The following is a 27,408-nucleotide window of genomic DNA, read 5'->3' on the forward strand; positions in this document are numbered from 1 at the left end:
CCCAAAAGGTGCCTAGACTGTATTACTTTAATTCAAATAGTAAGCCAGTCTTGATTTGTTATATGTATTTGAATGGTGAAAAAAGACCTCTGCTGAGCAGAGCCAGCACCAGTCTCTGACTGCAAAATACTAGTTTGCTCATGGGCAACACAGCAGAATCTGTCTTATACTAAGGCGTACAGGGGGTGGTGTAAAGCCAGCAAGAGTTCAACGCAAGGGGGACCACTAGGATAATGCTAATTAGGAATATTAACTGCATTTATATTGCACTTTTCATCACATCTCAAAGCGCTTCAGAGGGAGGGATCCTCTGCTCAGCCACCCCTGACGAAGGCCCAGAGCTCAACTCCATAGCTCTGTGTTTGGGTAAATACAGTTTTGAGACGTGGCTCTATTAAGCTTGAACTTGCCAGGCGATAAAACAAGAGTCCAGTATATTCAGTAACATGGATCTCTTTTTTTTTTTTGTTTAACCTTTTTGGATTCTTTTTTTCATTTGTTTTGCTTTACATTTTACATTTAGGTAACCTCTTTTGTTCAGTCTTTAAAACAAAAGACAAATCAACAAAAAAAAAAATAAAAAAAACAGTATATAACATTATTAATAATAAATTACTGTTTTTCCATCACGTCTGACTTGAGTGTTTGGAGAAGCAGTCAGCACAGGGGTCCTGTCCATCACAGTGTTTCTTTTTTTTGTGTGGGGTTGAGGGAGCGAGTGTAGAGCAATGCTTCAGGCCAAAGTACAGACAGACAGACAGACAGACGCCTTGCCGGTCCCAAGACTCCAGTGTCCAAAGTTCACAGTCTAGCAGAAGAGGGTTCTGCCCTGCTTCTCATCTGGTGTGTCTGTCCCTGAACCCCCGACACTCATACACAGCGGGAGGTGGCGTGCTCTGCTGCTCTGCTCCCCTGCCCCCCCCTCGCCCCCCCGCCCCACTCAGGGCCCCCCTGGCCGCAGCTGCGTCCCCTCGGAGGCGGCGATGTGGAAGACGGAGCCGATGCGCAGGAAGAACCGGCGCAGGACGGCGCGGAGCTCTGGGATGAGGTCGAACTGCATCATCTCGCACAGGTGAGGGTAGTAGCAGGAGGCATGGGGCTTGAACTACAGAGAGAAATACAACGTGTTCCTTCAAACAGACCAGCACTTAGCAACATCTGTGAAAAAGCAGCTAGGAATTGCAAAAAGACATGGCCATGGCCTCGTACCTACTGCAATTAATATGCCCATCTGTAATCATTTCAAAAATAATGTTTAGGGATGGGTTTTCAGTTTCAAGTGCATATGTGATAAATTTAGCCTGATTCATGGGGCCTTTGGTGACTCTGGAGTGTTTATCTCCAGATTTCTACTGCAAATCCACAGCCAAACCTGAATATCACTGTGGCTTCTTCAACTGAGTAACACTTTAAATATCAAGGACAGGCAGCTTCAGCCCCAGGGGCTGTTCAGCTTGTGTCATTAGGGGTCTCATTGACTGAAATCAGGGTGCCATGGAGAAACTCCATAACCATTTTTGATCTTTTATTCACCCCATTTTGATGTGACACATGCCAGCCACCTTGGTATAATTTTCACCATTACCTACTGAACTATATAAGGAAGGAGTGCAATATGCATTACTCTTCCAGGGCAAATCCCAGTCAGCCAGACAGACTGGATTGGTCACACCCCTGAGAATGGCTAAGAGTATGGATGTGCAGTTGTAGAGGTGTTTATTACAAGTGTACAGGCACACAGTTAACCAGTACAGGTATAAAGGCAGGCAGATACGCAAGCATATGGATATACAGACGCAGATGTATACAGGCATAGAGCTGTGCATATGTAAAGGCATACAGTTACGCAGGTGTGCATTACTGGTGTTTGTGACGGATTTGCAGATGTACATGCGGCTGGGTACCTTGTCGTCCGGGAGTCTGAGGGTTTTGGTGAGCAGAAGAAGCAGCAAGCTGGTCCAGGCCTCACGGTGGCTCTCTGACGTCAGGGTGATAAAGTAGGCCAGAGCCTCGCTGCACACTCTGGGGGAGGTGAAACACTGACTTGCATTCAGGTGCTTACAGAGAACCAGGGATATCACCACAGATCCCTCCTAACTTTAGATGTGCACTACATTTATTTGCTTTCCATGAAGAATACTAACTACCTAATTGTAATAAATGTAACAGAAGTAATTACTTCACACATGCACTAGGTATACATGTCCAACATTACAAGTTGGCTAATCCTTACATTAATGGTAAGCCTGCATTTAGTGACTGAGCCTTTAGTAAGTGGCCCCTAACCCCGCCCTTGTTTCCCCCTTTCCCTTGGCTCACAGCAGCAGTCGTGTCTGGATGTCCGGCCAGGAGTCCTGCAGCTTCTGGTCTGAGTACATGCGGAAGAGGATGCGCAAGCTGCAAGCCAGGCTGCTGGTCTCCTGCTTCAGCAGGTTGGGCTTCGACTTCCCCTTGAACCCTGGAGACGGCGGCGGTGTTTAACCAGTTTCTGAGCGGCTTAATTTGTTGCTTCAATGTTCAATGCATTTGCAAAGTTATCAGATGGATAATCTGCTAACCAGTTTCTCCAGGTTGATTTAAGATTTGTTTTTTTGGAGTGAAATTAACCTATTAATGTACCTGACACAAGAATATATAACTATAACTATAATATAGTTTTGTGAAAGGTGACTTATTTTTTGCCCTGATATCTTTTTTATTAATTATATTTACATTCAAACATTTAATTGTAATATATATTTTTACGTAAGCTTTTCAACATTTTTCTATTTGGGCCTATCTACATATCAACATCTGAAGTCTGAATTTACAGGTTTAATGGCTGACGTTCAGCAAGTGAACAGAGACTCACCTGCCCTCCAGAGTGCTGTTCTCTGCTCGTTGTTGGAGTTGAAGTCACGGGCGAAGGTGTGCGACTCCAGCAGGCAGTCCAGCATCTTGAAGAGGTGGGTGGAGGAGAGGTGCTTGTACATGCCCTGATCCCCTGCGCCACCCGGGCCAGAGTCTGCCTCTCCCTCTCCCTCCTCCAGCGTGTCCCTCTGGAGCAGACGGCATGATGGGATCAGAACACGGGCGATCTACTGACTAAATATACTGTAGTGTCAACATTTTTCAAGTTACCACACAAAGTCTCACATTTTGCAAAAGACTGCCCATGTCTAAACAGCAATTAATGACTGCCTGTTGCAACACCTAGATATGCATCTGTTAAAGTGATGCATATACGTAAAATTAATCAACACCATATTCATCTATGTTGCCGTAACAACCAAGTTTTTAATCTTTGCGCTTGGGAGTTTGGATGGGTTAACCTCAACCAGATTAAAAAAAAAAAAGCACAAACTTAAGAGACTCTGGACAACAGCATGTGAGGCTGAGGACTGGAATTACCCATGCAGAATGTGCACAACCTGGATTACTCCAGCAGAGTGCAGTGTGGTATAGAGGTAAGGAGCAGGGCTCGTTATCCAAGGGTTGCTGGATCAATTCCCTGGTGGGGCATTGCTGTTGAACTCTTCGGCAAAATGCTTAACCTGAATTGCCCCAGTAAATTTCCAGCTGCATAAATAAATAATGTAAACTCTATAAGCTCTGCAAGCCGCTCCGGGTGAGAGTTTCTGCTAAGCAACTGTAAGGTAATATATAACAAACAGCTGCATGTGCGGCTTAAAAAAGAGGAACAGATGGGAAGGAAGTTTTCTAAAAATGAACTATGAAACGTGAGCGGAAGACTGCCTTCACATATTGCTCATCAGTGCCGGACCTGTGCAGCGGCCATGTTGTCTGCATCCTCCTTCTTGCTGGTGGAGGGGTAGAACACAATGTTGTCGATGGTCTGGATCAGCTCCAGCTGCACCACGCACTTTATTAGCAGGCAGGCAAACAGCTTCTGGTCTGAAATTTCTGCCACAAACACACAAAAAAGCTTAATTTAACAAAAAAGAGCTTTCTTAGCATAGAGTCATTAGGGAAGACAATGAAAAACAGTGAGGTAACAAAAGCAGAGTATGTTGCAAAAAAAGACTTAACTGCAAACAGCAAATCCATGATCTAATACAGGTACAAAGTTTGACACAATGTCTTATTCTTGTGCCCAATAACGTGTGCAAGTCCTTTGTCGGATCATGAAGACAGTTAAAAGTGCAATTCTCATTTTTTAGTAGTGAGAGACGCTTCATGCTCATATTCAATATATTTTTTACAAACATAACTCCACACTATGCATTACTCCCAGGAGAAGCCTTGAGAGAATCCATCAGCTTCTCAGGAGCTTACACAGGCAGCGCTTACTAATGCAATAGCGTCTAAGGATGTCCTTTCCCCGGAATATGAAAGGAGCAGAAGGACGGCCCTGACTTACTGGCATGGGACTTTCCTCTCCAGGTGTCATCGCTGGCGGTGGACATCTGGCTCTGCCCTCGTTCTGACAAGGTTCTCTCGAAGCTGCTCTGGGACTGGGAGTCCACCTCTACATCCTGCGGACACAGCGCACAGATGCAGTCAAGAGCAGCCGCCGAGGCACGGACTAGCAGAGAGGCTGTCAGTCACACAGGTAAGTACAGATGTAGTCAGACAGGAGCGTAGTCTGAAATTGGCACAAACGGAGATCAAACGCACGCACAGGAACACAGGCAGAGAGAAACGGTCAAACACAGGCTCAGTCATCAGGACATGGGGCATACATACAGTACCAGTTATAAGTTCAGACACACCCACTCATAGAAGGGTTCTTCTTTATTTTTACAATTTTCCACATTTTAAACAAATGTCAAATATAAGTCTTCAGATCAAAATATCTTTGAATACGTATTTCCCACTATTTTAATCAGGTGTGTGCAAACTTTTTACTGGTGCTGTACATGGGTGTAGTCACCCTCATTTACACGTTTATCCAAACTATGTCACATGTCAGACAGCCCATCTTAAGGACAAAACAACATTTTAAGTGCTGTCGAGCCGTAGTTCCTCATTGTGTGGGAGTGTGACACGTGTGCAAGTACCCACCATGTGTTTACCGTCACCAGCCTCCTCCTCCTGGCTGGCCGGTCGCCACGTCAACAAGCTGTGGAACAGAGCAGACACGCATGAACAATTCCACTTGTACAGCTTTTCTACTGAGAGATGTGCAGAGGTTTGTGTCAATGCTATAGATTTTTTCGCAGACACAAGGCAGTGAACATCACAAAGATACGGTTATTTGAATTCCAACGACGAATCGCATAGGTGTCTTTATTTTGCTTCCGTATACTAGTAAATGTCGCTGCAGTATACTGAAAAATCACCTTAATGTCTGCAAATGAGTATGAAGGCATAAAGGAATGAGAAGGTTGGAAGATTTAAAACCAGATAAAGAGGCAGTGTGCTCACGCATGCGGGCTGGTGCTCTGGAATATCTCCAGCATGCAGGCGCAGGTGACGTCCCAAACCTCCGGACTGAACTTCTCCCCGTTCAGGATCACCAAGTTCTCCAGGCAGTTTGTTCCGGACCGAGCCAGCTGCTCGTTATCTGAAATGAGATCCCTACAGGTGTCACACTCTTTACCTTCCACTGTTATATGGTCTGCATTTTACCTTCAGCTGCTCTGAACTGAGTGTTACCTTCAACTCATTCCCCATGAAATACTGTCTTGCAGGTGTCACATTCTGCCTCCTACCAAATGGCACTAAGGGCTATAGGTCCTACACTCCTCAATCAAGCAATGCATTACACAACCACAACTTTAACTGAGCACCTTCCATGTAATGTCAAAGTGTGATTCTGAAAGGCAGACTATACAACTAACTATACAACATTTATGGTTTATTTCACCGCCATTCACTTTATTAATGTAATAGGTGTTAACTGCTCCTTTAAATCCGTCAAGATACCAACCCTCCCGCATATGTCTATATGTAACCTATGTCACATATAAAACAGGTGTGAGCTGATAAGCAGACGGACATGCTTATGTAACACTTTTGCTGTAATACAGGTCCGTATCAATGGACAGGCAAAGCCCCAAGTGCAGAGTGGGGCTGTGAGGGATTCCCACCTTGTCGGACACACCACTGCAGCTGGGTGAAGAGGTCGGCCAGCAGGACCTCACTGAGGGGCTCGTAGAAGTGAGTGAAGACATCACAGATCGCGTACAGCGCGTGGTTGCAGGTCGTCGTCATCCACTCCGTTTTCTGGCCAGAGAGCAACACGTGAGCCCACAAGCAAACAGGTCTTGCATGGTGGAGTTTACAATCTAATGCTCGTGTGCGCTTGTGAAGGCACTGACTAGTCTAATCTGTCGGCTGGCTATCTGGGAGAGAGCTGTGACAGTGACAGGCTTACTTCGGTCTGCTGCTCGGGAAGCTTCATGTTGTCGAAGATGCGGAAGATGATGCGGAACAGGTCGTGCCACCAGTGCTTCTCGAAAGTGTGTCCGTAGCTCTTCATGATCTCAAACATCACTGTAAGACCCCTGTGATACACAGGGGAAAACACACAAATATATAATCATATATGTGGGTGCTCTTGGCAGTAATTTATAGTTTATATAGGGCAACATACAGAGAAATACATCCAAGTATGGGCTACAACAGAAAGTGTGATGCTGATCTTAATGTTGCAAATTGCAGGCACTTCTAGTAATTCTGTACCTGTGAATATTACTTCACAAGTACAAGACTGTTAGTGTTGGGAGAGAAGAGGTGATCTCCCACCTGGTTCGCACATCCAGTTTGCAGCGGTTGATGATGCAGGACAGTTCAAAGAGGATGGGGAACCAGCCTCGAACCCACACCCGATCCCCTGGTGCCACGTTCATGTCATCACTGGTATATTCCCTCAGGGCCTGGGAGGGCAATGTGGAGCATGCTATCAGCTCTTTGAGTCTAAACACTGATCAAAGACTGACAACTTCTATACATTAACAATACCAAGATTTTAGGTTTCACATTCTGTGGCCCACATATTCAGGCTTTAATGCAGGATAAGAAGCATGTTATGCAAATAATAATTCTGGCAAATCATGCAATGTGTGCTTATGAGTGTCCCATATGTGTCCCGTCTTGGTGAGACACAATAAAACGACACACAAAATTGTCACAATATGAATATTTCAAATAACCACATTCTCATCTGAATGTTACGTGTTCAGTACGTGATAAGTATTTTTGTCAAAGAGAAGTCATCCGTATGTATTTGAATATAAGTAAAAGAGGTCTGCTGACAGGTGGTGGGAGAAGAGAAGATGTCATGCTAACCTATTGTCTGAGTCACTGTTTGTTACTGTGAAAGGGACGACTTGATGATCTAACAGGTTTTGGTAGTTTCTGTGTTGAGACGGCTCAGCGCTCACCTGCGGTCGTTCAGACACGTATTTGGCGCAGTGGCGTATGAGCCTGATGGCCTCCATGCTGGTGTCTGGGAACGCAGCGTTGCACACAAACTCTGACAGGCACTTCACCGCATCCTGGAAGGAGTCAATGGCAGCTGCAAAGTGCTGCTGGAAGGTGTTCACTGTGGGAGGAAAGGAAGAGGGAGAATACAGAGGGAGTCAGTGAGGATGGCAGAGAAGGAGTGAGAATAAGAGAGAGAGAGAGAGAGGGAGTCAGAGGAAAGAAAGAGGAGGGGATTCACATTACAGAATGAAAAAATTATAAACCTGTTCACTGTCTTGCACTGCCAACAGGACAAATGCTGGTATTCCAATTTATTAGTATGCAGTAACACCTTTTGTCCAGCACATGAATGTGTGTGTAATTTCTAAATTCTAAAAGGGACTTAATTCATCTTCATATAATTATACAATATGAACCATTACATTTATTAGGGTACTTTAAAACTCTCTTCCTGTACAATTTGGTCACATTTCACACCATATTTGACTCACTATATGCACCTAAATCCAAATTATGCAAACTAAGTGACAAACCTGCTCTGCAGGTGATGTCATAGTAAGTCTGTGTGTGATCTCAGCAAAGGACTGATCTCAGCAAAGCCCAGGCCAAATTTTGTGATTTTATGAATGCCACATGTAAAGCAGAACATTTTAGAATACTGGTCACGTATTTAAGGATTGGATCCTGTAGGTGTGGTCGTCCTGACCTCCTGCAACAGTCAGACCACTCGAACCCAGCCCCAATCCCTCTGTATGACTGCAGCACTTACTGACGATGTGTCCCGTGGTCTGGAAGGCGAGCTCCACGATGGTCTCCTCGTGGTCGGAGGCAGCCTGGTGGAACACGGAGAAAATGTTCTTCCAGCCGGAGCGGATGTTTGCCGCCTGGGAGTTCACCATCTGGGTCACACAGCGGATCACCATGTCCCTGATGGTGGGAGACCTGGGCACGGGAAAGAGGGGAAACTTTAGCATTGGCACGGCTGAATGAACAAGCTATCAGGGGCACTGCAGTGTGGAAGAGCAAGTAAAGCTAAGGGCTGTGGGCTAGGATCCTGGGAGAGGGACTGCAATAGCACATTTGAGAAACCTAGCTTACCTTCCTCTGAATACACGGGAAAATGGTTCTGATACTGCTCACATGCAGACGGAGGCAAATTTGACACAAAAGATGCAAAAGCAAGCTAGCGTGCATCCATAAGCCTAATGTGCAAGGTAACTAGCCTGTTAGCTGCACTCAGAGTGACTGACAGTTATTCTTTTTTCCCCTCTCCCACAGCATTATTATTCAGCATAATATATGTTCTACATGGAGTCTGAATAAAAAATAAAAACATTGAACAGAACTATCTAAAAGTAGTGCAGACTGTGACAGATCACCACAGCAGTACTTGTTTGCCTCATTAGATAGCTCAAAATGGTACTACAGCCATACACAATAGCACTATGACTGTGTACAACCAAAATTAACACCTCTTTTTCTGATTCCAACTTCAACTAAATTTCAGATAAGCATGGTAAATAAGAGGACTGGTCATCTCTTCAGAGATTATTTCAAACTTGAATAACGTTAGAAAGCAAATGAACACGTTCCCCCTCATCTTGTGGCCCTGTCCCATCCCTCCATCCCTCCCTCGCTGTTTCTCCCTACCTGTTCTTCTTCATGATGTGTTCAAAGGGCCGCAAGAAGTCCTTCTGGAAACGGAAGTTGGCCAGCTCTCCTTTTTCCAGAAACTTCATTGATAGCTGCCGCAGGGAGTCCACCGCAAAGATGGCCACGTCCTTGTTGGGGTTACAGCCCACCTGCGGAGGAAAACCACACACATACATAGGATGACATCTGAATGGCCCTGAACGTCTGCGCTGACTGCGTAAAGGAGGTTCCGGTTCTAGCTGGGAGAGCCCCATACGTACCTTGTTGAAGTGGTCCCCGATGACCTGCCAGATGCGGGACCACTGCAGGCGGATGCGGTTCATGTTGTAGTAGGAGATCTCCACGATCTTCTGCAGGCTGAACATGCGGGGGTGGTGTGGCGAGGCCAGCTCGTCCATCGACACCGCACACAGCCATCGCACAAAGTCCACTGTGGCACGAGATGCAACATTCTCAGCGCAAGATGGAATATCGTCGCTCACAGACACCAAACACAGCACACAATCGCACACCACAAACACTCAACACTGCATGCTCAACCACTGAACAATGGCCACTGTTCAGTAACATTACAGTAACACACCTTCAGCAGTGTCAGCACACTATGAAGAAACTCAGCCTCCAGAGACCATCCATTAACACACCCCACCCCCCACATACTGTATACACTTCTCAGCACTGCAGTATGAGGCATACCTATGAGCAAATGCATACAAAAGGAATGCAGTCCAAGGACACACATACCTATCGCATTCCCATCCAGCCTGGTGGAGCCTGTGAAGATTCTGATGGAGACAGTTGGAGAAATGGCACAAAAATGTAATTCCAAACAAAAACAGCAACTGATTTTCCCCTATTAGGGAAAGCAGGCTTCATGCGTCAAGTGTACACTTGACTACTTTGTAGCTACAGAACACCAGCAAACCGAAAAATGCATTCAGCTGACCTGCATACTTACATCCTGTGAGAAGGGCTGAATATTGTGTGACCTACTTTGCTACCAGGCATTCGCTCATTATAAAGCAAGACATTTCTTCCGCCTCCTCGGTGGAAGCAATTAGCCAGCCAAATCTTGTTAGAATATGTGAGTGCTCTGGAGATTCAAAGCAGCCAGAGTGGAACCATTTTAATGTAGGGGCTCATCACAGCTCACTGGCCACCCAGTCAGCCTTTTATTGCATTGTTATTGAATTAATTGATTATATTTTATTTATTGAATTCAATGCAGCGATTTTTCTTTTTTTCAATCTCATTTCTTTCTGAAGGTGAATAACATTAATTTACACATTACATTATAAATATAACATTTTTCTTGGAACAATCTGCTAAAACTTTGGAGGCCATGGTGCCTACAGCTTTTTGTGTTCAATGTTTGCTGCTTGAATGCCTTTAAACAGTGAAATGTTGTGATACCTGTCAACTGCCACCACCACGCTCTGAGAGCTCGTCTCCCCCACAGACTCCTGGATGTGGGCCATCTGCTTCCTGTCTTGACCCCCTACCAAAGTACCTGTTGCCAGAAAAAAAAAACACAAACTTATTCTTCTGATCCCCCCACATCTACCCCTGCAACTGAACAATGAACCATTCACCCCACAAACTAGCGCAAACACAGCCTGGCCCCCCACCCCTCCGAAATCCATGATCATTATGTCTGTTACACCCCACAAACCATGTCTGCAAAATCAATTTACAAAATTTATGAGCACGAACCTCATCAAATGAGCATAACTATGGTAACACACATCTCATGTGTGCTGTTCTTTTTTTCTTAATACACCAAGTGTACAATGTCAGAAGGCTGTTACAGTTATGAAGAAATATAAGAGTTCATATCCTTGTCAAACTGGCACTGTTCAAATCACTTGCTGGCTGTTCTATCTTGTATATGCATCCTTGGTGACATGACCATGACCTACCTAGGCCCAGGGGCATAAACTCCTCCCCCCCCGCAGGGAAGCCCTTGATCCCAGCCTCCCTGTCCCGCACCACCCCTGATATGTAGCGCGTCTTCACTCCTGTGCCTATCAGCTGTGCTAGCTCCAGCTGGCTGATACACCGGAGGATCTGTACAGAGGTCAGAGGTCAAGCAAAGGTCAATCAAAGGACAACTGCCATTCAAAGTGCCACTGCCAACCCTCACCGTCGTCCCGCAAGGTAGCAGGCCAAACGCACACTTTTCTGATACATTAAATATCTGGCAAATCGTTAAATACTCAATGACAACAGCATTTCAGAATATTTGTCATTCTTCACCAAACAGGGTACAAAGGTGCCCTAAAGGAGACTTTTAAGAGACACTTTTCTAAATTATACCACAAAAACAGACTGGAGGGAGGACAAAAAAAAGACTGCCCTACCTCGTGCCAGGAGTTGCCCAGGTAGTTTCCATCGGTGTGGGCCACGGTGATTAGGGTCTTAATGGTGTCAATGTTCTTCTGCTTCATCTCCGTAATGCTTGAGCTGGCAGTCAGGAGGGTGAAGCGTGCCAGGGCCTGGATGTAGGCATCCCTCTCCAGCTACAACCACAGAGATATAAGGAGGGAACTGGGACACACTGTACTACACTGATTGAGGGGGTGGGACTGGTGACCACTATAGTCAATCTAAAGGTGTCTGGGTAAAGATGACATATGATGCATTTTATAATGGTATATAAATCAAGAAGATGAGTATGTGTGTATTAGAGCCTGCAGCAAGGAATAAAGACTAACAGTGACAAAACACCAGAGAGAGCATGGGGTTAAATTGGTAAGATGATGATGTATGCAGTCAGAGAAACCACAAACAAGGGCCCGTGGAGTAAGGTTAGCCTATGTCACACAACTATGTTTTAAGAACTGAGCATATACAGTATAGGCTCATCACATACAGGTATGGTTTAGGGGGTAACTAAGAAGATATACAATGAACAGGGAGATGATCCGGCAATATGCCTGTTCATTTGCGGAAGTGGATTGTGACAGCCAATAAGCTGACCTGCAAGTTGAAGATGCAGGCGATCCGGATGGCACAGCGAATGCCCTCCAGGCAGAGAGACGCCACCTCCTGGTCATCGCAGTCCTGCAGTCCCACACTGAAGGCTGCCAGCAGAGGCGTCCAGGCAAGCTGGAACAGAGGGGGACTACAGTGACCACAAATACTTCCTGACAGTAACCACCTCGAGAACAAAGGTTTTATTTTTTTACACATGCTGCTCATCTCTTTGTTCTGGTTGGTTCACATGGGGGCCCCTAATCCAATCCAAGGCAAGTATGCACTGGTTGTGAGATAATAACCTCACATCACTTCACTTCCTGTTACAACTAAACACAGTGTGGAGGCAGAACACTAACCCTCGAGTGTGGCAGGATGTGTTTTGATGTAGTGCTTAATGCACTCACTGCTGTAGGGCAGTTCTGAAAGCACTAATAGCTTTAGTGTATTTATTTAGTGTATTAGGGTATTTGTGTGAAGTCTGTGGTAACCCTGCTGTAAATTACAAAAACTGTTTTACGTCTCATCCAAATTAAGCCATTAACGCTGTGAGGGACAGAAAAATCCCTGGGGCCCACACAACTGTGTCATGCAAATAAATACTGCGGTTAACAAATACAGTTGCCAGCCCGTAGTCATTATGATGATGACAATGCTGTACCTTAAACATGGGCCTCACGTGCTCCAGGTGGGTGGCGCTGAAGAAGGGAGCCTGGGCGTGGCTGACTGCTTCCATCAGGGCCTTTGCCGTTTTGGCCATCTGCTCCATCTCCATGTTGTACAGCAGACGCCGCTGCTTCTCGCTGGCCACGCCTGCCCAGAGGGTGGGGACACAGCACCACAGTATTACATTATCCATTCCCTCTTATCCAGGTTTACTGATAGCAGAATTTGGGCACTTACACCTAACACTCTAGATTACATCTAGCCATTTAGACCGATGGATTATTGACGGGTGCATCTGATTATCAGAAATGTTGCTAGTCCTAATGGGAAGGCTATACAGTATTGCATCTTGTATGACCTGTTTTGCTGCTGTGTAACCTATCCCTGTACCACCAGCTGGCTTTGTACCCTTCTTAGTGGAGGTCATTTTCCATTTTCCTCTCAGGGTGTGTGAGTAATTAGCCTGACATTGAAATAAATGAAAGTAACCAACAACCATTTAAGGGGTAATAAATGAAGAATTGTAGGATGGACTAGAAGAGCCAGGAATATCGAGGTGCTGCCAAAACAGGAAAAAAAGTATAAAATACTCTGGGGAACTCAAAGAGCACCATCCATCAGTGATGCCCCCCAATGATGCCAAATCTATTTATCACAATTTGTTACATGTATGCATATAACACATATAAAGGCACCAATCCTATTCTCAGGGCGCATATACACAGTAGCAAAAGAATCCATGGATATTCTGTTTGTCTTATATAATCAAGCACTTGGTTATATGTGGATATTACTGGTATCTCAAGGATGGAGGACCGAAATGATGTTTTGGGGGGGTACTCATGCAAAACTAACAATCTTAATAATGGGGACCAGTGTATTTATAGGCAGTTATACAGCATCTGAGGTGACTGCATAACTCAGTCTTGTGAATTCTGTGATGCACACAAACTTTAAGTCACAAACAGCCTGTCAAGCCCCAGTTGTACACAGACACAAACGACACTGATCAGGCCCAGATCTCCCAGCAGCCTGACTCACTCTGCTTGCTGGACTTGGGTGTGATGGAGTACTCCTTGCTCTCCTTCATGGCAATCTTCTTGCCCGCGATCTCATCATAGATGGAGGACAGGTACTCCTCTGGCAGGTCCTTGCTGTCGTTGATCCCGTGGTTCATTTTGATGTACTGCTCCTTTGTCATCTTGTTTTTTACCTGGGAGACATGGGAGGTGGGAGGGACGAGGAAAAATGAGAGAACAGACACGGAATGACTTTCATAAACAGTAAATTACACTTTTACATTGCAATGAGTGAACGCTAGAGTCAATGCATAAACCACAGCATGAATGAAGTAAACACTGACTATATGAATGGGAGGCGAGTCTGAGAGGCCCACCTGAGGGCTGTGCAGATCTGTGGTCAGCATGATGATGGAATATGCCAGCACGTAGGCCGTGTCCGCGCTGGCAAAGAGCGTCTGTCTGTGGCGGAACAGGGACAGAGGGCTTAGACAGTTCAGTTACCCTCATCAGCATGATGCTGCTCATGTGACAACGCTGTCTACAGTTGAAATGGTGAACCATTTTATACCAACATTAGCAGTGCTTGGAACTGTGGCAATAAGAGCAACAACCACAGAAAAATCCATGGCTGTGCACATGAATCTTGGTTCTTTGTAAGGGCTATGCCTACAACAAGAGCACCCAGCATGTTATCAAACACTGACCTTTTCTATCAAGCACAACCTTAAGTTCTAATGAACTCAGTGCTGAATGTCAAATGTAAGTATAAGACTGGACAATTATTGACAGAATGACCTTTGGAGCCATGATTAAAAAAAAAGTAATCCAGAACTATTCCCCGGTGCCCCAGACCCCTCCTCCCTGACCCCACTGCAGGCCTTACCCCTGGTTACACTCCAGGTATCTGGCAGCAAATTTCTCCATTAGTCTGTCAATCTTCTGTGCCTCTCCCGGCAGCCGGAAGCCCTCCAGGAACATCCGCAGGGCGGACACAAAGTCCCGCTCGCAGAAGTCCAGCTGGTCCACGTAACAGTACATCACCTCCTTGTTGAAGCGGACGTTCTCACCCAGAAACTCACCAACCTGCGTCTGTGAGGGAGATGACCCAGGGAGGTGTTACTGAGCGGGATGGGGGGCAGGCTTATAGGGTGGATGCGAGAATTAAAGGGGTCTCATGTCTGGGGTGGGGTGGGGAGTTAAGAGCATGGTAACAAAAGGTTTTTGGAGACCCCCAGTCCCCACATATAACAGCAGGTCTGCTACGGGGTGTTAGGGAGACCTACCATAGAAGGAGATGTGAAGGGAGATGGTAACAAAAGAACAGCACAGGTACTGATATTTGCCTGAAGAATCAGTCTAACCTACATACGTATTAATACATACTGCTTTTGTTGATGACGCTGGTCAAAAATGGGATATGTGCATATGAAAAATGGAAAAAGGGCCACATTCACTCTGAGAGCATAACTGAAGGAAAACCTCTCCCAGGGGGCTGTGCGGGGAGCAGTCACCGTGTCGAGCCGCTCCTCTTGGTGCAGGAACTGGGCGATGTCCTCTGCCGTCACTCCCAGCATTCCCTGCTCCTGCAGGTACTGAACGCCCCGCTTTGGCTTCTTGTTAAATCTGACAGGAAAGGAGGAAAAGGAAAATCAGGAAAGCAAAAAATATATATGATTTTGCTTCAGTGACTGCATATGAAACTATGAAAGCATGAGTATAAACTCCCAAGAGAACATACATAATTTATATCACGCAGCACAAAATTTTAAATATCTCAAGTTCAATACATTTATTCATTTATTTGAGTGACTATATCCCCTGGTTGCCACCATCATCCACTCATTTAAAATGGCACTAATTTCAAATTGCATTGATGTCGTGAGTGACTGGGGGACAGGCTGACTCACAGCTCGATGCCATGCTCGATGATCTCCTTCTGCTGTTTGATGACCTCGTACTGCTCCGGGTGGTCGGGCTGTGAGGGCTGGACCCCTGAGGACACGGTGGAGTCCAGGGAGCTGGCGCTGCCCCTGCGGGAGGCCAGGTGCTCCGGCAGCTTCCCCTCCACGCCCTCAGCCTCAGCCGGCCGCTCCTGACCTGGGTCACACGCTTCAGTGTTAACAATCACGCACAGAAGCACAGGGGCACACACACACGCACATTGAGACACACAGGGTTGCAAACACACACACACACATGTAAAAACACACAGGAATATACTGAAACACACAAACGCAGGTAGATGCATATACATACAGGAAAACATATCATGCATATGCACAAACCCAATGGTAGACAAATTCCCTCACCGAGGTTGGTCTGCAGGTTGGGGTTGACATACAAGTCTTTGCTCCACTCCACCATGCATTTCAGGATAGACACCAGGCACTCCAGACCCTTCTTCCTCAAACTCAACTCCTGCAAAACGCATCACTTTCTGTTAAATGCCAGATACTTCATAACTTCATGCTACATAAGCACACATTCAACACACACTGAGAAAGGGCAAGTCTGTAGAGGGATGACTCCCAACTCTTACTGAACGTATAGATGACATGAAGTGACCAAAAATGAAATATTTTCTGTTGCAGTGTATAAATGTAGAACTTTATTAGACCTCTAAAAAGTACCTGAAGAGGTGTCATGCCCAGCTCCTGACCGCTCCTGCCCTGTGCGATCTTGGACAAGTCGTTCACCAGCCGCTCAAAGATGTTTGCCGCATTAAGGTCACAGTCATAGTTGACATAGATATCCACAACACACTGAGCATCTTAGGGAAGAGCCAGAGAGACAGGAGGAGGGAGAAGGGGGCATAGCAAAAGAGACCTGATAAATGCACTGTCACAAGATTACAGGTACACTTCCATTCTGAAACTTGTGTGCAGAATTAGGAGTTATTTTAGGAATTAAATACTAAGATACAATAACAGAATACAAAACAGAAGAAATTCAAAGCTTATACAGCAAAGTATCTAATAACTATACATATAGTGATAATGTGGCAAGAAAGCATATATAAAATGACTAGTTAGAGGTGTGTGTATGTGAGGAAGGCAGGAGGCAAGTGTGTGTGAAAGGCAGGCAACCCTTGATCACCTGCACAAATCCTGGTGAGGGTCTGAATAACCATCCACTTGTGTTCAAACGAGCTGGACGACGTTTCCAGGATGGTCAGGAAGATCTCCCTGAAGAACACCTGCAACAGAGAAAGAGACAGAGTTTCCATCAGTGAAGATGAAATTAACTGCCATTACCTCACGCTGCCCACATTTTCCCCTCAGTATTACTGTCCCTCATTACACTGTCCATAAATAACATCAGATTAAAGGTGGACATGAACTGCAATCTGACTGTTAAATGGTCTACCAGCTGGTCTGTACCTCAATCTGCATCTTGAGGTGGACCTTAAAGTGCGACAGCAGGGTGAGGAAGATGGCGAGGGAGAGCTCGAAGACATCGGGAACGGAGGAGACACCATTCTTCGACAATGCCACGCACAGGTACTGCTTGATTGCGTTGACGAACATCTCGTGAGTGCGGAAAACAGGCCCAGCATTCTGGAGCACTGACAGCAGCAACTGCAGGGACACCACCTTGGAGCGCAGCTCGTGTGACCTGGGGAGAGGATGGGGCGGGGGGGGGACGAGAAGGGATTGGCAAGAAATATCGGTGGTAACATAAAGCTACACAAAAACCAATAACCGCAAGCACTTCAAACATAACCCAAATAATATCTGACTCAGGAATCAACAAGGAGAAGAAAGTACTTCACAAATACTTAAATTTCAGAAAAACGTAAAAAAAAAAATATATATATATATATGTATATATTGTACAAAGTGGCAATCCTTAGTAGTCATAAGTCAGAATAAAAAAAAAGAACTATGATAGCTTATACAAATGGGCACCTGCCACTAACTGCAACAAATAGTTTCCTTTACAGTTACGCGAAATTGGTAACAATAACTGGTACATAAATGTATTGTCCATAGGCTAGTAAAGATATAATATGTAGCAGAGCATAACAGAACAGTTAGTTCATGTACATTGCTTCTTCATTCTACTAAACTAACAAAGGCAAAGATTATTGATTAGGGAACAGTAAGTCACAAATTTCAATTCATGACTAGACAATCCGCATGAGATAATGCTGCTAGTAAAACCAAATCAAACAGGTAACAACAGAAAAAGTAGTTTGCAGATATTAGCTGCTTCGGGGGTTATTAATAAAATATACTTTAACCTGGCCTAATGTGGTAGTGTAAGTTCACATATACAACACCAGTTCAATGTGAGGCCTTGAGAGAGGCTCAATAATACTTGTAATCACTGTGAAGTTATAGAGTGGATCCTGTACTCATGACAGAAGAGAGATTTTAAGAAATAAAATAACTTGGGTGTAGCTGAGATGACTATGAATCATAATCATTTTCAGAATCGTGGCGCTCTCACTTGGGGTCTGGGGGTCCGTCTGCGAGGGGCTTCATGGAGAGCTTGCAGAGTGAGCGGAAGACCAGGAAGGCGTCTTTCTGCAGAACGTGGGAGAAGCGGGCAGTGGTGTGGCCACCCTGCATGGCCTCCGCATCCTGGGGGTGTGGCGTGGGGCGGGGGTGGTGAAAGAGGAAAAGAGAAACCAATCAACGCAAGCTTCTATCAGGGAGAACCAACTCCTGGAGTTTCCGTGACACACCACTATTGTTGTTTCCCGACTACTATACGAACACAGCAACTTCTATTACAAGGTTTCAACGTACCAGAATATCTGCGGAGGACTCAGAAGTGCGGTCGTCCACGATGCCATTGACCTGCTGACTGGCTGCTCTGCCAGGTAGGGGCGTGACCTCTGGGTGCTCACACTCAGTCTGGGGGCATGGCTCTGACTCTGGCACTGAAGTAGGAGGAGGTTCAGTCAGAGAGGCAACACGTGGACACTTTTCTCCCATGCATCAAACATAGAGACAGGGTCACTCGAACCGACGCAGCACTCCAGCTGATGTATATCTTAAAGTCTCATTCAGTGTTAAATCACATCAGAACAGCTTCCGTGACAGAATTAGAATTGCTTTCCTGTCCAAAAGGACTGACTGACTGAAATGCATTCAATCATTGCATGTAATGTGTGTGTCCAATCTGATCATTCTTAATTCATTTTCACATGACTGCGTTACTCAGTCAAGTCTGGGTGAAACCCCTTTCAAGCAAACTCAGGGTTGCTCCCTGAGAACAAAAATAAACCCCAGGAAAGTGACTGGTTGAGGACACCAACCATCAGACAAATGCACCATCAGCAGAACTTCACAGAGGATCAATTCTCAATTTCCCTTTTTAGCAATAAGTACGATTTTCATGTAGAGGATACATTTATGAAGAAGACATGGTAATTCTTATTGGTGCGTGTAAATGTGTGACTCATAATCAGTTCACCGGTCAGAAAGCACTCGCCTTGTCCAGTCTCTGGCTCTGGTTCTGGATGGCCCTCAGCTGCTGGAGCTCTCTCAGGATCCGCCTGCTTCCCCTCTGCCTCCGCGTCCTCCTCTGCAGGCTGAGCCACGGGTGGATCCGGCTCCCGGACCTCTGGAACTTCAGGAACAACTGGATCTGTCACCGTGCAAAATGGTATTAACCTTCAAAGAATACTAATAATATGGAAAAACGGGAGTTGAAGTTATAAAGTCAATATCCTTATCATTATCCTTCATGCGGGGGAGTGTTATGCTGTGTACCTGTGGCTGGTAGGGCCAGGGTGTCTTGGCTCTGTTCCTGTGCACTTCCATCCTCCTCGGCACTGCCTTCTTCTGACTGCCCATTGACAGGGGGCGTGTCCCCTGGTGCAGTGGGCGTGGTGCTCGGTTCAGGGAGGCTGGGGGCGGGTGACACGGACCCATTTTGGTCCAAGGTGCAGTTGGGTCTGGGGGATCCAGACACACGGCCAGGGACAGGGGAGGGCTGCTGCTGCAGTCGCTGCCTCTCCTTCTCCCGAGCTTCCAGAGCCTGGAAGAGCCAGGGCAGGGGGATAAGAAACTGGACCTCCTGCATGAACACCTGATAATATGGTCTTGTATAATGTCATGAAAATACACAAAAGCTTCCGGTACTTCAGCTAATGCCACTGTTAGCATACCATATGCTCCTGACCAATTCTTGCAGAATTTAAGTGCCTGTTCAGAGAGCATTCTGTGTGGCACTATAACCATTTTAATTTGTCATCGGCAATTCCTGCGCACAAATATTTTAAACCATTACCCCAAGGGTTCCAAAATAGCAGATGGAAAATGTTCTTGTTTGATTCTAATATGGCTAATTCACATCCCAAGAATTTCTAGTATATTTTCTGGAGTCTATCCAAAACTGGTTTTACTTCATTACTGCAAATGTAATTAGATGACTCGTATCAAAAAATGTTCCAAAGTATTTACATTTAAAAAACTGCACCTCCCAAAGGGTGAAAGGTTGGGCCAAATTTGAATTAAAACCAGGCCAGCCACAAAGAAAGACCCTTTGACCACTAAGCCAGTTAGACAGGAGAAGGGTGTTCTGAGCTTTGTTTACTGTTACGGTGCTATGAAACGGAGGCTTAGGACATTAAACCTTTTCTCCTACTTACTGTATTTCACCTTTCCTCTGTCTACACTAATCCAGTTTGTGTCTTCAGATGTCAATTTTGAATGAACAACCATTTTAGCAGTGCACTAGCATTGTCAGGCCTTGTTTTAACGAATGACACAAGACTGTTGAAATCTTACACTTTTGGTTAGCAACACATGAAGATCACAAAAGACCTGACACCCGTCCATTGAAACGATAGTTAAACTTATAGAGTGAAGCACATGTCCACGTGGACGGACACTGACTGCCTGCGTTTCCATGCGGGTGAATATGACGTTGAGCATCTGGGTGAGAGTGGCCTTGGCGGTGGTCTGGTTGATGAGGTTGCGGCTCGCCAGGTAGATGTTGTAACAGGTGCGGACTGTCAGCAGCACTGTGCCCTCGTGGATCTCAATGTGGGGTGATGTAACCGCTGTCAGGAGAGCCTGGAGGGGGGGGGGGGGGTGAGCATGAGTATCAGAGGCAGTAGACAAGGCCAGGAAATGGATCCGTACACAGACATGGGATCCCGCAAGTGCCAGGTGCCCCTCACAGATCAACACAAAAGTGAGAGCAATGACTGGCAGAGACTGGGTGGTTAGAGAGGAAATGCAAGACGACAGAAGGAAATGTACAGCACTCTGAGCAATGTCTGATATGTTTTAATCATGGTAGTAGTGCTACTACTATAAAAAGCTGTAAATGTAAATAAAATTAGCTTTAATGAGGACAATGTGTGCTGTTCTGTGGAAACTACACTGTGTGAAACTGAAGTTAAACTACTCTGAATGACACTTATCTGTGACTTCACTGGAAAGTAATGTAGAGTTTCATTCATCAGTCATTCTGAGAAGTTTACACAATGGTGAATGTTTAAAGAATATAAATTAATTACACACTGGCAATAGGTGTACAGTAACTTTAAAAGCCACTGTCGGTGTCACACGTTCTCCAGGGTAACTATCTACCCAATAATCTCTTTATCAACATAATATAACTCCACCTTCTTGCACCATCTGAGTGGACTCTGCTGTACAAAAGTGGAAATAAGTGGGCTGCGAGGTAAAAAGGGGGTTTTGATTTAGCATGGAAACCTGAGTAAGCTGTTTGAAGAAAATGTGATATAGGCCAAGTTGGGGCATTGAGGGAGTGTTAATATCAATCAGGTTCAGTGTAGCAGTAATGAAATGCCACTCGGGCCACTCCACCCTCATAAATCAATTACAGATTAAAGAAGGACCATAAAGAAATGAATATGACCAATAAATGAACAACCCCGCAGCATTCAGGTCAACAGAAAGCACACAATGGTCTTTTGTTTCACAGTATCGTTCTGGATTATTGACTAGTAATTTTCACTAAACAGCCACGCTATTTGTACAGGTTTTCAGTGTATACATAAAAAGAAGGGATGTTTCTGTAGGGATGAAGAAAAAACGCTAAAGTAATAAATCTGCCCATTAGTACTAAGAATATTTGTTGCTTTTGAGAGTTCATAACCCAGCACAGCGGCCCCACCACCATTCCATAACAACAAAATTGCTCTGTCTCCAGTCGGTCTGCTACGGTGAACCTGGGGGACTGGGGGCTCAACGAGATGTGTACAGTGTAAATGTAGCCTATTTAAAACAGCACAAATTAACATTTCATTTATTTGATCCATTTTGTTCCAAAACAAGCCATTCTGCTTTGATGATGGGTTTTAAAAAAGGTGCTGATGTAGTTTGTGAGGATGGTGTCCCTGGTTACCTTAATGATCTGTAGTTGCACACCCTCATCTGTCTGCGGGCCCTGGAAACAGTTACATATGGTCTCCACCAGGCGGTCTATCAGCCGTTTGCCCGGAGCACTACTGTCCGGCGCGTTGCCTGTGATGTGGCCATAGGCAATCAGCTTCTGCAGAGGGGCACAGAGAACAGAGCTTACACAATGCAGGAACTCCAGGGCCAAACAATGACACAGAAACTGGTACGAAGAAGCACAGAACAGCATCCCTACACAATCATGTTATATAGCTCCATGCCTCAAAGACACATTGGTCTGATATATGCAGGGTTTCATGGAAACCAATGACTTTGACAGAGTTCCAGTATTCAGGCGTGTGTGTGTGTGTGTGTGTGTGTGTGTGTGTGTGCACAGCTGTTGACCGAGAGATGAGAAAGTTTATTTCAAAAAGGAGTGCGAGAGGAACTATGGCCACAGGCATACCTGCAAGCAGTCCAATGACGTGCTGACGATGCGTGGAGACTTGGACTGACACGCCAGCTCGAAGGGCAGCACATATTTATCTGCCTCAATGTAGTTGGCCCTGGGGGCGACCACGGTGCCATCTCTGGCAAGTTCAAAAATCAGACATGTTAGACAAACAGCTAGGTTATTTATTTATCGCTGTTATTTTTATCTATGGCTAATGGACAGACCTGAAGATGGTGTCACTAAGCCAAATTAACTACGCTGTGTGAAAGAAACTATTTCAGTTAGTTTTCTGGTTGAAAAGGCCCAAAGTACTGGAACCCTGTGCAGCAACAAGAAAAATAACTAAACGTTCATATACCATGCTGGAGAGAGCGTAAATGGGAATGTTACATAAACAGTTCTATATGTGCCTTTGTGCTGAGATCATATGCTCTAGAAACTTTTAAAAGGATGTCAGCAGCATTATTTGTTTTCAAGCTTTTATCCAAGATGAAAAAAAAACCCTTAGACTGGAAGGTTAAGAGATCAGGAGAAGGACAGATAAAGAAAAGGAAGGAACTTACTTTTGTTTTTCCAGTTCAGCTTTGATTTCATCTGCAAAGAAAACAGAATAAGTAAAAATTACCAGTAAAGCTGGGGTTGCACAAGCCTGCCTTACTCACTCTGCTCAAGGCTGGACAGTGCAACCAGCCCATTTTAAAAAGTAACTGATTGAGAAAGCTTTAATTACTTTACATTACTCATTTGCTTAGCAGATGCCCACATCCATGGTGACTTACTGTTCACAGTTTATGTGTTGTACTTTTTCCATCTTGATGTTTTATGGAGCAACTCAGGCAGATCCCTTGTGTCTTGCAGGAGTGCAAGAAGCACCTAGGGAGCAATTTGATCCTGCAACTTTCTAGCTTGAAGTTCAGATCTCCAACCACTACCCCACACTGCAATCATTTTCACTAAAAGAGGGGAATGACTGTTGCCCTTCGAGAACTGAGTCAGACACACCCAGCCCTACTGGGAACATCATGAGTACACTACAGCACACAAAGCAAACAATATTTATGTCCAGACAAACAAAAGCACAGGATCTACAGCAATGTACTCTGGATCATGCAAATGTGGGTCTGAATCCTTCATTGAACACAGCTGCTGTTCCCTGCAGGAACACACTTCAATTACTCCCAGTAAAAATCCAACCTTACCAATGGGTTACAGGATATGATAACCAATCTGGCAAGAATCCTGCCCTCTCTCCCTGATGGATGCTGTACAATCCATTGGTTTTGTCTGACTTCTTTTGATACTGGTATAACAGGTACGATAGAAGGATCTTAAAGCACATAGCAGATCAGGGTGTTTACAATTCAGGGGTCAGAGACCAATTACAAAAGACCCTTAGAGGCTTACAATTTAAATACACCATGGGTATTCGATTTCTTAAGAATGTAAACATGGAAATTTGAAAGAAATTACACGGAACTCCTTTGAGGAAACGTTTTACATGAGCAACAGGAAAATACTTTGCTTCAGTTCACTTACTTAGAAGATCAAAACATTCACTTCAAAATAAAACATTTGTAGCTGAAGAAGAGTTTGCAGTCTGTTCCACTCAGCTTACTGACAGCATCTCTGACCTGCACCATGCTGGAAGTGCACAAATATTGACTTTCACTGACAGTAAAATGGCGAGTATGACAGGTATTCAGTGGGGACTAGAGATATGCTTCCATAGTCTGCTGTACACTAAACCAAGGAAGCCACTGTTGTGACACAATGTGTTTCAGTCTTAACATGATAAACACTATTATGAACACTATTGTAGCAAGCAATTCTCAAGCATTTAAAATAACTATATAATTAGACTAGATAATGTGCCACAGCTTTATAGCTATTTAAATTGCTTTGACTTTCCACACAAACCACATAATTAACTCTACAGAGATATTAGAGTCATTCCAGGAAGGTATTCCAAGAATTCAGTGGAACCAAGACCGCAACCTCTTGTCCCCTGGAGAGCTACAAGTTTCTGCACCCAGTAAAAGTTAAAACTGAATTTCACCACCAGAGTACTGTAAGAGAAGTCATGTTCCTGGTAAGCCATCCACCCAACACTAACATGAGACCTGAAGTTTAAAGGGTCCATTTCCTGGGCTGGGCGCTACTATCATTGTGCAAAATATTGAAACTAGTGTAGAACAAAAACTGTAAGATTTAGTGTGACACTAACTTAACAAAATCTTTAAAGTGCTGAACTAAGATTATGCTGTGATAAAGGTTTTTTTTTTTTTTGCTAGTATCTGCTGTATCTTAGAGGTGAAACCCCTTCCTGTGCACCCCGTGTTCCGTGATAAAACCAATATAATGGAAACTGCATCTGGAACAAGAGACGACTGAAAGCCATTTTCCTTGCGGAACGTTAAATAATAAATTTTGCAGACCCGGATCAGAGCACAAGCTTTTCAACTTCGTGACAGTTAGTTAGCTTGCATCACCTGAGCAAAATAACCGGAAGTGCCACCGTAGCCCAGTGAACTGGAATTTCAAGCATGACAGCAAACTGTAACATTACCCAATGAGTGCTTTTTGATTTACTGAGTAACTTACGCACAAAGATTATTATATGTCTCTTATCTACTTTCAAGGCAATGTGGTTGACATTGTTTAAAACGGTCCGCCCAAGCCTCTGCCACGTAGATATGACATGTCACTTCTTCTAGCTAATACAAACAAGCGAGTTAGTTAACGTGAACTTCTGCTAGCAGAATGAATTAAAATGCAAGGTAGGTAGTTAGAGTTTGTTAACATTACAGACACACGGGTCGTCTGACAGTCACGTCAGCCATGAGGACTGAGCAAAACTATCCGCTCATTGGAAAAACAGACGTCAGAGCCTAACTGTCTGGCCACGTTAGTCTACCTGGCCAAACTGGCCAACATGAAGCTATACAAGCTAGCTTCACGATCAGCAATGACCATCTGAAACTTGGCTAACGTTACCTGATGAGAGTTCGGGCACCTGGATAGAAAGATAGTTGGCTACCATTGTTGCGAGCCCAAATTCTAGTATTTATACAATATTTTGCGAAGTAGCTGCCAACATTACTTGCTTGCTAGTTAGCTAACTACAGTCATTGATTGGCTGTCTATCGTAACTCCATGAATACCACCCGTCTTCTTACACGTCATACTGTGAACAAGTTTGCATTCTGTTGTTGTGGTGCTTAATATGAAACAACGTTGAATAGATAAATGATTAAAATAAGATCTGTCTGTGAACACAGATAAAAGTAAGCTGGCTGGAACAGGATGTACAGGTAGTTAGCTAGCTAATGTTAGCCAAATATTAATGTAGCTCCACAATGGGCCTGTTCTGGGTTAGCTAGCTAGCTAGCTATGTAGGCAGTTACACTACAGCTGACTTGTGCTTGATCTGTGCCTACCTCACATTCTAGCAAGCTAGCACCAGCTTGTCTTATGTGCTAGCCTGCTTCACATGACATTACATGATACGGAGAGGCCCAAAAACGCCCACGTTGCGGAAAACAAATGCATTTTGCTTAATAAAACAGCCTCGTCACGTACATACTGCTTACCCAGTGCTACCTGACAGGCTTTACGCAGTTGGCTGTGCTGGGTCCGCTTCACCTCCTTATCCGAGAGGATTTTCTCAAGCGCTCTGGACAGAAACATGCTCTTGGTTTTAGTACTTTCTGTCTGCTGTTGTTGCGGTTCTGGACGTTGTTGCTGTAGCATCTCTGGCAGGGCGCTCGCCTCTCTTTCACACCGTCATTGTCGGTAGAGCCTCTCTCCTATGTCGGTGTCAAATATACAAACAAAACCGGGGCCGATGACGAGCGTCGCTCTGTCGGAATCGTTGGGCTGTGCTACCTCAGCACTGTGCCGCCATGTTGGGCTCACGCAACGTCACGTGACTCTCAGCTGCTTCCATTGACGTCGCCCGTGTGAATTGAATGACTGTCCCTAGACTGGCTGCTTGCAGTTCACATTTCAAGTGAACTTACAGTTTTGGAAAATCTAAAAATGACGCCTTCTTCTTCTTCTTCCTCCATCTGGAGCGAAAGATGTGTTGTCGCCCTGTCAGTCAGTCTGTCTTTTCACTGAATAGAAGGATACTGAAGAAATGACCGTTATTGTCGTGTCTTGGTTTACCCGCTTATCCAATTTAAATACAATTTTTAATGATTTTTGAAATCATTATATTTTTGCCACTGTTATTGCATATTACTGAATTTATACTCTGAAGTTTTCTGTTTCTTTTTTCTTCTTTTTTATTTTGCTCTGTTAATAAACAGGCAGGTGCGTTATTTTTGAATGGGCTAATAATGCTGTGGTTGTGTTAACAATTTTCTTCGGCACACTCTTGAAATGCCACATATGGGTTCCTAGTTACAGTCTTGATTATAACAGGAGGGTACCTGTTGGACCGGATAACCTGAAACCACGGATACCGCAGCCGATAGAAGAGCTGCCAAGCATCTTTGATTAAAACATGACTGTCCTAGACACCAGATTACTACTGGCACATTTGTAACACTCAAAGAGGGTAATATGCAACCATCATTATGAGGATATAAATCGGGCAACGTAGCCCGATTTATATTCTCCTAATAAATATTCTCCCGATTTATATCCTCCTAATAAATATTCTCCCGATTTCTATCCTCCTAATAAATGCAGCATGGTGTCCTGCAGTAGAATGAGATCATATGCTGACAGCTTCTAACGATACAGATTTCAATTAGCAATAGTCTAACAAATATGAAGTCCTTGCAGTTACCCTGGATTAAATTTGTGCAGAAATTTTTTTTGTGTGTGGTATAGCTGTCTGGCATTGTAGAACATCAGGAAGATATACTGTACCATGTGTGCACACATCCAGACAGCCATATTGAATATGGACTTTTTCTTTGACAGTAAAAAA

At 44.7% G+C, this 27,408-nt stretch overlaps 1 protein-coding gene across 1 annotated transcript; it reads right to left on the reverse strand.

Moving 5' to 3' along the window:
- Nucleotides 1-940: 940 nt before the first annotated feature.
- On the reverse strand, nucleotides 941-26,389 carry arfgef2 (ADP-ribosylation factor guanine nucleotide-exchange factor 2 (brefeldin A-inhibited)). Its single transcript, XM_036532816.1, has 39 exons — nucleotides 26,060-26,389; nucleotides 23,033-23,063; nucleotides 22,482-22,605; nucleotides 22,023-22,169; nucleotides 20,540-20,719; nucleotides 19,412-19,679; nucleotides 19,131-19,286; nucleotides 18,443-18,576; nucleotides 18,141-18,274; nucleotides 17,069-17,303; nucleotides 16,785-16,884; nucleotides 16,319-16,458; nucleotides 15,998-16,106; nucleotides 15,596-15,785; nucleotides 15,200-15,311; nucleotides 14,572-14,777; nucleotides 14,063-14,147; nucleotides 13,708-13,879; nucleotides 12,662-12,813; nucleotides 12,004-12,132; nucleotides 11,385-11,543; nucleotides 10,944-11,091; nucleotides 10,438-10,534; nucleotides 9,769-9,809; nucleotides 9,285-9,454; nucleotides 9,022-9,173; nucleotides 8,141-8,313; nucleotides 7,329-7,489; nucleotides 6,691-6,821; nucleotides 6,320-6,449; nucleotides 6,033-6,168; nucleotides 5,368-5,506; nucleotides 5,005-5,062; nucleotides 4,361-4,475; nucleotides 3,764-3,903; nucleotides 2,852-3,038; nucleotides 2,320-2,458; nucleotides 1,905-2,022; nucleotides 941-1,105 (listed from the first exon to the last, which is right to left on the reverse strand). The coding sequence occupies exons 1-39, from the start codon at nucleotides 26,217-26,219 to the stop codon at nucleotides 941-943; spliced, it is 5,523 nt and encodes a 1,840-aa protein (XP_036388709.1). The 5' UTR covers nucleotides 26,220-26,389.
- Nucleotides 26,390-27,408: the final 1,019 nt, after the last annotated feature.

Source organism: Megalops cyprinoides, chromosome 7, assembly GCF_013368585.1.
Source record: "Megalops cyprinoides isolate fMegCyp1 chromosome 7, fMegCyp1.pri, whole genome shotgun sequence".
In the NCBI taxonomy this organism is placed as follows: Eukaryota; Metazoa; Chordata; class Actinopteri; order Elopiformes; family Megalopidae; genus Megalops; species Megalops cyprinoides.